This window comes from Triticum aestivum, chromosome 4B, assembly GCF_018294505.1.
Source record: "Triticum aestivum cultivar Chinese Spring chromosome 4B, IWGSC CS RefSeq v2.1, whole genome shotgun sequence".
Classification (NCBI taxonomy): Eukaryota; Viridiplantae; Streptophyta; class Magnoliopsida; order Poales; family Poaceae; genus Triticum; species Triticum aestivum.
In genome coordinates, this window is record NC_057804.1 from 126,466,732 (window position 1) to 126,479,802 (window position 13,071).

The following is a 13,071-nucleotide window of genomic DNA, read 5'->3' on the forward strand; positions in this document are numbered from 1 at the left end:
GGGTAGTCATCAATGGTGAACATCTCTATGTTGATCATATCTTCTATATGATTCATGTTCGACCTTTCGGTCTCTAGTGTTCCGAGGCCATGTCTGTACATGCTAGGCTCATCAAGTTTAACCTAAGTATTCCGCATGTGCAAAACTATCTTGCACCCGTAACGTAGAGTCTATCACACCCGATCATCACGTGGTGTCTCAAAATGACAAACTGTAGCAACGGTTGATACGTCCATTTTGCATCATGTTTTCCTACTGCTATTTATGTTGTTTTATTGTATAATAATGCCTTTTGGAGTAATTCTAATGCCTTTTCGCTCATAATATGCAAGGTATGCACCAAGGGGGAGAATTCTGGCAGCTGGAAATCTGGACCTGAAAAAGCTACGTCAAGCTACCTATTCTGCACAACTCCAAATGAGCTAAAACTCCTCGAGGATTTTTTATGGAATATTTAAGGAATATTGGAGCAAATAAGTACAAGAGGAGGGCCACCAGGTGGGCACAACCCACCTGGGCGCGCCAGGAGGCCCAGGCGCGCCCTGGTGGGTGCTGCCCTCCTCGGCCCACCTCCGGTGCCCATCTTTCTGGTATATAAGTCATTTTGACCTAGAAAAAAAATAAGAGGAGGACATTCGGGACGAAGCGCCACCGCCTTGAGGTGGAACTTGGGCAGGAGCACCTTCGCCCTCCGGCGAAGCGATTCCGCCGGGGGAACTTCCCTCCCGGAGGGGGAAATCATCGTCATCATCATCACCAACAACTCTCCCATCTTGGGGAGGGTTATCTTCATCAACATCTTCACAGTGCCAACTCCTCTCAAACCCTAGTTCATCTCCTGCGTTCAATCTTCGTAGCAGAACTATTGATTGGTGCCCGTGGGGGACTAGTAGTGTTGATTACATCTTGTAGTTGATTACTATATGGTTTATTTGGTGGAAGATTATATGTTCAGATCCATTATGCTATTCAATACCCCTCTGATCTTGAGCATGTTTATCATTTGTGAGTAGTTACTTTCGTTCTTGAGGTCACGGGAGAAATCATGTTGCAAGTAATCATATGAACTTGATATGTGTTCGATATTTTGATGGTGTGTATGTTGCCATTCTCTTAGTGGTGTCATGTGAACGTCGACTACATGACACTTCACCATATTTGGGCCTAAGGGAATGCATTGTGGAGTAGTTATTAGATGGTGGGTTGTGAGAGTGACAGAAGCTTAAACCCCAATTTATGCGCTATTCTGTAAGGGACCGATTGGATCCAAAAGTTTAATGCTATGGTTAGAATTTATTCTTAATACTCGTAGTTGCGGATGCTTGCGAGAGGGTTAATCATAAGTAGGAGGTTTGTTCAAGTAAGAACAACACCTAAGCACCGGTCCACCCACATATCAAATTATCAAAGTACCAAACACGAATTAAGCCAACATGATGAAAGTGACTAGATGAAATTCCCGTGTACCCTCAAGAACACTTGGCTTATCATAAGAAACCGTTTTGGCATGTCCTTTACCTCAAAAGGATTGGGCTACCTTGCTGCACTTTTTCTACTACTATTGTTACTTGCTCGTTACAAATTATCTTGCTATCAAACTACTCCGCTACTTACAATTTTAGCACTTGCAGACAATACCTTGCTGAAAACCACTTGTCCTTTCCTTCTGCTCCTCGTTGGGTTCGACACTCTTACTTACCGAAAAGGCTACAATTGACCTCATATACTTGTGGGTCATCAACGGTGCATACTCAGGGAGAACACTTTTATCTTGAAATTAAGTGAATGGATCATCTTATAATGCTACCGCCGCTCTAAGCAAAATAATATGCATAAAAGATAAACATCACATGCAATCAAAATATGTGACATGATATGGCCATCATCATCTTGTGCTTTTGATCTCCATCTCCAAAGCATCATCATGATCTCCATTGTCATCGGCTCGACACCTTGATCTCCATCGTTGCGTCTTGGTCGTCTCGCCAACTATTGCTTCTACAACTATCGCAAACGCATAGTGATAAAGTAAAGCAATTACATGGCGTTTGCACTTCATACAATAAAGAGACAACCATAAGGCTCCTGGCGGTTGCCTAATATCTTACAAAACATGATCATATCATACAATAACGTATATCACATCATGTCTTGACCATATCACATCACAACATACCCTGCAAAAACAAGTTAGAGGTCCTCTACTTTGTTGTTGCAAGTTTTACGTGGCTGATACGGGCTTCTAGCAAGAACCGTTCTTACCTACGCATAAAACCACAACGACGATTCATCAAGTTTGTTGTTTTAACCTTCTTCAAGGACCGGCCGTAGTCAAAATCGATTCAACTAAAGTAGGAGAAATAGACACCAGCCAGCCATCTTTATGCAAAACTAGTTGCATGTCAGTCGGTGGAACCGGTCTCATGTGCGTGGACATGTAAGGTTGGTCCGGGCCGCTTCATCTCACAATACCGCCGAATCAAAATAAGACGTTGGTGGTAAGCAGTATGGCTATCACCGCCCACAACTCTTTGTGTTCTACTCGTGCATATCATCCATGCATAGACCTGGCTCATGGTGTCACTGTTGGGAAACGTTACATGGAAAACAAAAAAAAATCTATGCACACACAAGATCTATCCATGGAGATGCATAACAACAAGAGAGGGAGAGTGTGTCTACGTACCCTCGTAGACCGTAAGCGGAAGCATTTAACAACACAGTTGATGTAGTTGAACTTCTTCGCGCTCCAACCGGTCAAGTACCGTACGTACGACACCTCCGCATTCTGCACACGTTCAGCTCGGTGACGTCCTCCGCCTTCTTGATCCAGCAAGACGGTGAGGTGGTTGATGAGTTTTGACAGCACGACAGCGTGGTGATGGTGATGGTGAAGTGATCTCCGCAGGGCTTCGCCTAAGCACTACGAAAATATGACCAGGGGTGTAAACGGTGGAGGGGGCGCCGCACACGGCTAGGCAATTGTCTCTTGTCTGCTAGGCGCCCTCTCCCACATATATATAGGTGGGAGGGAGGGAGGAGCAGCCAAACAGTGGAGGGGGTCCCTCCCAAGCTGCGCCCCCCTTTCCTTATTTGCAGTGCGGGGAAAGGCAGGGGAGGGTGGCGCCCCCCTTCCTTTCTCCCATGAGAGGAAAGGCAGGAGGGGCTAGCCCTCCCCTTTTTCCTTCCCTAGGGCTGGCCAAACAAGGGAGGGGGCGCACCAGCCCCCTTGTGGGCTAGTCTGTCCCCTCCTTTGGCCCATAAGGCCCATATCTTGCCGAGGGGTGCCTGAAACCCCTTCCGGTGACTCGATTCCTTCCCGGTATGTCCTGAAGCACTTCCGGTGTCCAAATACCATCGTCCTATATATCAATATTTACCTCTCGGCCATTTCGAGACTCCTCTTCATGTCTGTGATCTCATCCGGGACTCCGAACAACATTCAGTCACCAAATCATATAACTCATATAACACTATATCATCAACGAACGTTAAGCGTGCAGACCCTACGAGTTCGAGAACTATGTAGACATGACCGAGACACCTCTCCGGTTAATAACCAATAGCGGAACCTGGATGCCCATATTGGCTCCTACATATTCTACGAAGATCTTTATCGGTCGAACCGTTATGATAACATACACAATTCCCTTTGTCCATCTGTATGTTACTTGCCCGAGATTCGACCGTCGGTATCTTCATACCTAGTTATATCTCGTTACCGGCAAGTCTCTTTACTCGTTCAGTAATACATCACCTCGTGACTAACTCCTTAGTCATTTGCTTGCAAGCTTATGATGTGTATTACCGAGAGGACCCAGAGATACCTCTCTGATACTCGAAGTGACAAATCCTAATCTCGATCTATGCCAACTCAACAAACACCTTCGGAGATACCTGTAGAGCATCTTTGTGATCACCCAGTTACATTGTGACGTTTGATAGAAGTAGAACACAAGGTATTCCTCCGGCATCCGGGAGTTGCATAATCTTATAGTCGAAGGAATATGTATTTGACATGAAGAAAACAATAGCAATAAACTGAATGATCAATATGCTAAGCTAACGGATGGGTCTAGCATATCATTCCCCTAATGATGTGATCCCGTTATCAAATGACAACACATGTCCATGGTTAGGAAACCTTAACCATCTTTGATCAACGAGCTAGTCTAGTAGAGGCTCACTAGGGACACGGTATTTGTTTATGTATTCACACATGTATTTAGGTTTCCGATCAATACAATTCTAGTATGAATAATAAACCATTATCATGAATAAGGAAATATAAAAATAACAGCTTTATTATTGCCTATAGGGCATATTTCCTTCAACGACACCTTTGCAGTTGAAGGTTTTAACCAATTTGACACATATATGGGCTCGTATCTCCCAATTATTGTGGAGTGCAAGCAGGTGGCATCTGAATACACAAGTATTAATGTTGTCCATTGCTTTAGAGGCTAATAGTCTAGCTAAACATGCTTCTAGTAGTAAATCTTCAGTTTTTTGTGATTCTAGTTCCCTGACTTTATTTTTTTATCTTGTAAATGATCTGGCTATCATCTGAGTAATAGAAGTCTGGTTATTGTAAAAAAGACTTACTGTGAGATGAAGATTTGTCCAAATAAAATCTGATACACTAGATAATAAACACTAACAGCTTGGTAGTAAGCATAAATACAAAAACAATAGACAAAATTGTAATGAAAGAAATATGGGGATGCTTACGCAAATGTCCCTTCCGACAAAATTCTTATGAAACAGAATCTAACCCTCCTGTACTAAAACCATGTTAGTAATTATGGAACAAAGAGGTAGTTATCACTCAAAATTGAATCATTTTCATAATTTTGAGTAATAAGTTTGTACTACCCTATTGTTTTCCTATCAGATCCCTCGCACATGTAATAATAGTAACCTTCAGCTAAAAGACTTGTCCTAACAAAATCTAATTTGTTAGATTCTTTAAAGTAAAACGAGTCTAAAGTTACGTGTGTTTGGCATCATAGTAAATTACACTAATCACATCTATTTAGTTAGTCATGGTTGTTTATTATCATCATTATTATTTTAATCAATTTTAGAGATTTTACAATTAGTGTATCTACTTTATTAGTTATTTTGGTGGCTATTTTCTACAACAGATTTTTTTTTGAGAAATATTATAAAATAAGTTAGTACTCACATGAGATCTTATAATGCAATAATGCAGCATCTAAGGGATCAATGTGAAAACAACTCCCACAAGAAAGGAGCGCAACAAGAAGCAGTGACCGCTCCCCTCCTCCAACTCCAACATTCGCCGTCGCTGCCACCTCGCGGCGCCGGTTTGCCCAAACACCTATAACTAGCACTTAAAGGTGCTGATAGGGTTAGGGCGTCCGGTTCCGGTATCATATGAGCACTCAAAAGTATAAGGAACATGCGCTGTTAGAAAAGCCAGTAGCCCACTGAATTAGTTGATCTCAAAGCACGCACCATTGGCCCAGATACCGTGCGATAAAGCCGGTGTGCGCTAAAAATCTGGTTTGAAAGACTTGTCCTAATAAACTATAAAACACTGGAGTACCCTACACGTTGCTGCAAGAATCTATTAAAATATATTTCAGTGATTTGATTGTGAAAAAATGCGTACTTGGATTAGTAATATATGAACTGAAACTAAAAATGAATAAATTATATTGTACTTCTTTTGTAAAGTAACATAAGAACGTTTAGAACATTGAAGTAGTGATCTAAACGCTCTTATATTACTTTGCGGAGAGGGTATTTGATTATTCTGTAGTCAAACAATAGTTTGAATATAAGTGCATAATATAATGAAAACAAATTCTAATGCATATTGAGTGGATTTGATGAGGTGGCATGTGATGTGGAATGTGTGCATGTGATCCAGTAATAATGAATTTCATGCATGTTGTGATGGGTCTTTGATGAGATGGCATGTGTGCATGTGTTAAGATAATAAAGATAATGGGGATGAACTATATACTAGGTGCCCAAAAAAAATACATATTTAGGTATATACTCTCTCCGTTCCTAAATGTAAGTCTTTTTAGAGATTTCACTACAAACTACATACGGATGTATATGGACATATTTTAGAGTGTAGATTCACTTATTTTGATCCGTATCTAGTCCATAGTGAAACCTCTAAAAAGACTTATATTTAGGAACGGAAGGAGTAGAATATAGAATACGCGGACAACTTGATAGTGAACATAAATACGTGAAGAACATACACAATTTTAACGAAAAAAATATGGGATTACTTACGTAAATGTCTCTTCCAGCAATTTTTCTTATGACCATCAAATTAACTCGTAGTACACACTTTTTATGAGACGGAATCTAATAGTTGTCGCTCAAAATCATTCTTATAATTTGAGTGATCGGTCTGTACTACCCTATTGTTTTCCCATCAGATTCATCTCAGTTTTAATAATAGTGGTCTTTGGCTAAATACTTGTCCTACGTAATCTAACCCACTAGATTCATCATTGAAATAAAAGAGTCTAAAGTTATGTGTGTTTGGCATCATAGTGGATTACACTAATCACCATTATTTAATCAGTCTTGTTTATTTATTTATTCTTATTCTAATCAGTTTTTTTAGATTTTACCATTAATTAACCACTATATTCTTTATTTTGGTGGCTATTTTCTACAGCAGATTATAAGATAAAGTTTTTCTGAGAAATTTTATAAGATACGTAAGTTAGTAAGTCACATGAACTCTTAACGCAATAATGCAGCATCTAAGGGACCGAATGTGAAAACGACTCCCACAAGGAAGGAAGGAGCCCAACAAGAAGCAGCGACCGCTCCCCTCCTCCAACTCCAACATTCGCCGCCGCCGCCACCGCCGCCTCGTCGCCGTTGTCCTCCCTTGGCAACCCCCAAACCGTAGGCTAAGCCCTTTTTAGAGCTTTCACCCACCTTCGACGGCACAGCCATGAACTCCGGCGCGACTGCCGCCGTGGCGCAGAACCGACGCACGCGCAGCCGTCCGCCGTCGGCGGCCTCCTCCCGCAAGTCGGATGATCCCTCCGCCGCTTCCGCCAACGGAAACGGGAAGGCCCCCTCCAAGCCCGCCTCTCCCAACCACGTCGCGTAAGCGCCCGAACGCTTCCTCTTTTTTCTGCTGTTTCCACCTCGATCCTGATTCCTCCTTTTGGCCGGGTGTGGGTTTTGTCAGAGGGGAGAGGACGGTCAAGAAGCTGCGGCTGTCGAAGGCGCTGACGATCCCAGAGGGGACGACGGTGTCAGAGGCGTGCCGGCGGATGGCGGCCAGGCGGGTCGACGCCGTGCTGCTCACCGACGTCAACGGCCTCCTCTCCGGCATTGTCACCGACAAGGTGATATGTTCTTTCTTGGAATCTTCCTTTGATGATTGCACCGGTTGTCGTTTAGTTAGTGTATGGAGCTTGAACGGTAGGATGCTTTAAGGTAACAGTGTACATTGCCTGTTTTGAACTGTACTCCACACCATAAAGATTGCTTGTGTCTGCAATTTTGCATTTGCATCGAGTGACTAGAGTAAGGCACGTTTAGGCTGGAAGTTATGTTCAGTGTATACAACTTTAGTCTATGACCAACAATGTGTTTGTTCAGTTTCTTGCTTAATTGATGATTCTTCAGATTTGGAACTGATGGAAAAATGGTCAGTACAGTAGCAATGTTTTGTAAGCTCATGTGAGTCATCTTATTCTTTGAATAACACTGTATCAACGTGTTACACATTTCTGGACTGATTCAGCAGTCTCTCTGACTGCTACATGTGAAAATGCTTATGATGTGAACAACCTGCTCTGTTTTTTCTTACCATCTGACTTATGATGTAGGACATAGCCACAAGGGTTATTGCCGAGGGGCTGCGGGTTGAGCAAACAATCATATCCAAGATCATGACACGCAGCCCTCATTATGTCACAGCTGACACACTTGCTATCGAGGCACTACAGAAAATGGTCCAAGGTATATTTGAGCTACACTTTAAGTTACAGTATGCTCCAACTAACCATCACTGTGAGTGGTCGAATCAGTTGAACTCACATCCTATAACTTGTAACATGTGTTGTCTTTTCTGAAGGTAATTCTATTATATTGATCAGTACAGTTCAGTTAATTATATTATAGTCCCTTTTCCAGTTGCCATAATTTAGTCCTTTAAAATACACAATTGACAACAAGATGGTTCAGCAGTTAAATTTGTTCCCTTGGTCAAGTCAAGTCATTGACCCTGTATTAACTATTTTATTTTTACTCCTCCAATTTTCAATTTTCTTGCAATTTGTTAAATTTTAGCACTTTACCTTTTCAAAGTTTTCTTATTTTCGTCCTTTTTTTCCTTAAATCTTCTGAGGCTATATCTTTTCTATCGAGTTTCTCACTGCTTTATTAAAAATCTATGTCGGATGTGCTTTATAGGTTTAGCTGCCACATAACTTCAACTCCTGACAAGATGGATTGCAATTCAAAGCAAATATCCTACATGATTACAAAACTAACAAAGTTTAGTTTCTGAAAACCCTAATGATTTATCCATACCGATACCAAAGTTAAAACAAGCGCTAGGCGTCAATTGTGCGTCTTGCCACCGCCTTGCGCTTCTCTGTCCAAAGTGCATGCTTGAGCGCAATTATGCGCTAGGCGTTTGGCTATCGCCTAGAGCCTAGGCACGCCTTTTTAAACTATGCTGATAACACAAACTGACATGTTAATAAAGAAGTTACAGAGGCACTAGAAGTTCTCATGCTTACTGTTATAGGGGAATCATTTGGTGTTTTTCTTGTAGCAATTTAGAGCCACTTTACTAAATCTGTATATATCTGAAACTTCTGGTGGAAATGTGGCCTAGTGATAGAACTAACTATATTTATTTCTTCTGCAAAATCTTCAAAAGGTGTTTCAAATGTGGTTGCTAGTTTTCTTTAGCTTTGTGATGAGAGATGTGGATGTATGTTGATGGTGATTGTATTCATGTTCTTCACATAAAGCTTACTTCCAGCGGTGTTTGCGTCGACTCATAGAAGTTAATTTTGTACATTCTGGTTTTAGGGAAATTTAGACACCTTCCTGTGGTTGATAATGGTGAGGTTACTGCCATGCTGGACATTGCAAAATGCCTCTATGATGCAATATCAAGACTGGAGAAGGCAGCAGAACAAGGAAATGCACTTGCAGCTGCTGTAGAAGGGGTTGAACGCCAATTGGGTAGCAACTTCTCAGGTCTTGTGATTGTGCCAGCTAACTCTACTCCTTGGTTGTTATACATTGATGATACGCAAGTAAAAAGTAATAGAACACATGACCTATATTCGTGAATAGTTAACAATATCTAGTTTATTTCAAACAAAAATGAAATCATTAATTTTCACATCATACCAATCTGGAACTTGTAACCAAGTCTTCAAGTTTTTGATGTAAATATGTGTTCTTTTCTAAATAGATTGTTCTTGTCTACCAATTTTTTCATGAGCTGACCAAACTGATGCGACTTTTGTGGATACAGCTCCTTCCACTTTAATAGAAACTATAAGAGAACGGATGTTTAAACCTTCTTTGTCAACCATTATCACGGAAAGCACAAAGTACTTATCTGTTTTCTCTTGTTCATTTTTCTTGGTTATGTTGTAAAAAAAGTTAATTAGATGATGGGAGCTACCTCTTATGTCAATTTGCAGAGTAGCGATTGTTTCTCCTTCAGATCCTGTTTATGTAGCAGCCCAAAAAATGCGTGAACTACGCGTTAATTCAGTGGTTATAACTACCGGAAATTTGCTGCAAGGGATCTTTACGTAAGCATTCTCATATTTCTTTCATTAAATATTTGTCTGATGTTTCCTTTTTATGTTTATTGTCGAGCTGTTAATGTATATGTTACTCTGAAATTCAGCTCAAAGGATGTGCTTATGCGTGTTGTGGCACAAAATATTTCTCCCGAATTAACTCTAGTAGAAAAGGTTTCTTCTCCAGACTGATTTCTTATTTCAAAAGGTAGCTAAGGTTTATGCAACTCATTCTGGACTCACTGTTATTTACCATTTTGCTCAAGGTAATGACTGCACACCCTGATTGTGCTACATTGGACACGTCAATTCTGGACGCATTACATATAATGCATGATGGCAAATTCTTGCATATTCCTGTTGTTGATGGAGGTAAAACTTTTTTGTTCTCAGCCTAGTAATACTAGCTGTTTGGTACTTGTTGTTTTTCGTGTCTAACCTATTTTTCAATTTTTCATGTCAGATGGTAGAGTTGTTGCTTGTTTGGATGTTCTGCAACTTACCCAGGCAGCCATTTCTATGGTGTGTACCCCTCCCCTCCACCCCTCCTCTATTACTGGAATATAGTTGCCTGAGGAATATTATTGTAACCTTGGTCCATCTAACATGCTCTGTCTGAAGGCTGAAGGAGGTTCTGGAGCTGCAAATGATGTAGCAAACACAATGATGCAGAAGTTCTGGGACTCTGCTCTTGCTTTGGAGCCAGATGAGGAATTTGATAGCCAGAGGTTGGTTGATGCATCCTTTGTGATTTTCTTTTTCCGCTCAAATGTGATGCTTACCTGCATGATTTCATCGCTCAGTGAAATATCCTTAGTGATGCCGTCAGAGGTCGGAGATGGCAGGAGTAGCATTTATCCTGCTGTTGTTGGCAATTCTTTTGCCTTCAAGCTTCAGGACAAGAAGGGACGTATGCATAGATTTACATGCGGTGGGTACACACTTCATAGTTTGACGAGAGCTAGCTGTGGTGGCAGTGTACTGACTAACAACATTTTGTGTTTCATTGCTGCAGGTTCTGAGAGTTTAGACGAGCTTATGTCTTCTATAACACAAAGATTAGGCGCTGGTGGTGAAAAGGGCCCAATTCAACTTTTGGTAAGCTTTATTTGATATATTTGTGTTCTAAACTCTTGGCATATTGAACGGAAGAGCTAGATGAGCAGTTCCTAATCCTCAATCTTGCATCTCTTATTGCTTTGATGGAACATTTTCTGTTTATAATTGCAAGTAGAATTGAGGGCTTTTTCGTTTTAGAGGAAACCAAAACATAGTAATTAGTAGTAGTATAGGAATGCGATAGGATGGTAAAATGAGCTTTGACTAAGGGCTCATTCGGTTTGGAGGATTTTCATAGGAAAACCATAGGAAATTCCAGAGGAAAGTTCCATGTGGATGCATTAGTTTTGTATGAAACGAGCACATGAATTCCTTGGGAATACTATTCATTCCTATGGTTATGGAGGAAACTACACATCTAGTCAAAGCTACTCTCCTTCCGAAGACACCTGCACATAGTTGCCAACTTGCCGTCACCATTGAGTATAATTTGAATGTATTCGAGATCCTACATAGTATACAAAATGGTTCCTGTAACTAGTGGACTGACACCAAGAACCGCCTTTGAATAATATCAGCTATCTTGAGGCCTTGTACAATGTGAGGTGCTTAGGGAAGATGCTTAGAGAAATAAACCAGGCTTTTCTTGAGCACCGGTGCTTATTTGTACAGGATAGACGCTTAACTAAGCGTCTCTCCTATAGAAATAGGCACCGGTGGTTCAGAAAAACCCGGTTTATTTTTCTAAGCATCTCTCTAAGCACCTCTCATTGTACAAGGTCTGAGTGGTACTGCTAGCTGCTTAGTCCCATGAATGAATGTATTCTGAATTGTAGAGAGCACTCGCTCACTTGCAGTTGCAGCTACCTTAGCCTGTATTCTACACTATACTACATCCAAACTGCAGTAGCAATAATATTTTGATTCTGATGTTCTATGCAGTATGACGATGATGAAGGCGATAGGGTTCTGCTTACTACAGATTCTGATCTTGCTGGTGCTGTTCTCAATGCCAAATCATCCGGATTGAAGGTATTTCCTTTCTCTGAGTTAGAACCCATTTGCCTGCTTAAAATGCCGCTATTTTGCTATTACTCTCAGCACAAGCATCCGGAGATTCCTTTACCACTTTGGCATGGCCAGGTGTGTCAGTCATTCGCTTGTCTCTATGCCTCATTGTAGTGGAACTTGGACTTGCAGGTCCTGAGGTTGCACATTGACGACTCGGATTCCAGTTCTGAAGTTAAAAAGCAATTGCCGGAGCTGGTGCCTCCCCAAAAAAGTCAGTTGACGCCTGCTCATTACGGGCTAATGGCCGGCGCTATTGCCCTGACAGGCGTCGTGCTCGTGGTTTACTTGAAGCGCTCAAAAGTGTGAGTTCTGGGAGGCACACTTAACTCCAATCCTTACCTCTGTGACTAACGTCTCTCAGAAGACTCGAACGCCTCGGAGCTTCAGCTGGCCAAGGATGAAGAACTGAACCCCCTCACAAAAGACAAAGAAAAAGAAAAAGGAAAAGAATGAAGAACTGAAGATCATGGGCTATACACCAGATGCACCGAAGTCCAGAAAGTAATCATCTGACCATCTCAATTTTTTGCATAAATGAGTTTAGTTATACCGGGAAGGAAGCACGAAACTATTGAGTTTAGTTATACAGGGAAGGAAGCACGGAACTATGATATACATTTTCAGTTCATTTTAGTTCCATGAATGGGGTGAAACATGTTCTCTACCACAAATCCGGTGAGGGGTTATTTCCCAAACAATCACTGGATCTGACGTACTGTTTACATATTTTCTGAGATGAGGTGGATATATTTATGTCCAGTGTGGCTGATTACTGAGTATGGTCTTATACATGTTCAACAAGTTAGGTCGTGGGAGGCAACCATTGTCAGATTGTGGAGGATGACCGGGATGGTATACATAATGTGTAATGTTGGGTATTACGTATACCATTGTGCTTATCCTCCACAATTTATTGTGCAAGATCACACAAGAAGGTCATCACCTCCCACAGTGTCTCAGGATCTCCACGAACAATAGCTCAAAGAGCTCAGAGATAATCTTCACAATATCCACCCATTGAGGAAATATATCTTTGACAAGGTATTACCCTATTGTATAATTGTGTCCATTAATGGTGTAGTCGCACTCTGGAGCATGCCCATCAGTCTTTTAAGCAGTGGAGATTGTGGAAGCATATTGACGTCGT

The 13,071-nt window shown here is 41.3% G+C and overlaps 1 protein-coding gene across 1 annotated transcript; it reads left to right on the plus strand.

The window, feature by feature from the left end:
• The first annotated feature begins 6,772 nt into the window (after window positions 1–6,772).
• On the plus strand, window positions 6,773–12,696 carry LOC123091420 (CBS domain-containing protein CBSCBSPB3). Its single transcript, XM_044512925.1, has 14 exons — window positions 6,773–7,116; window positions 7,202–7,361; window positions 7,848–7,980; window positions 9,064–9,234; window positions 9,518–9,596; window positions 9,690–9,803; window positions 9,902–9,968; window positions 10,061–10,166; window positions 10,258–10,316; window positions 10,416–10,522; window positions 10,598–10,725; window positions 10,810–10,892; window positions 11,796–11,885; window positions 12,054–12,696. The coding sequence occupies exons 1-14, from the start codon at window positions 6,959–6,961 to the stop codon at window positions 12,228–12,230; spliced, it is 1,632 nt and encodes a 543-aa protein (XP_044368860.1). The 5' UTR covers window positions 6,773–6,958; the 3' UTR covers window positions 12,231–12,696.
• The last annotated feature ends 375 nt before the right edge of the window (window positions 12,697–13,071 follow it).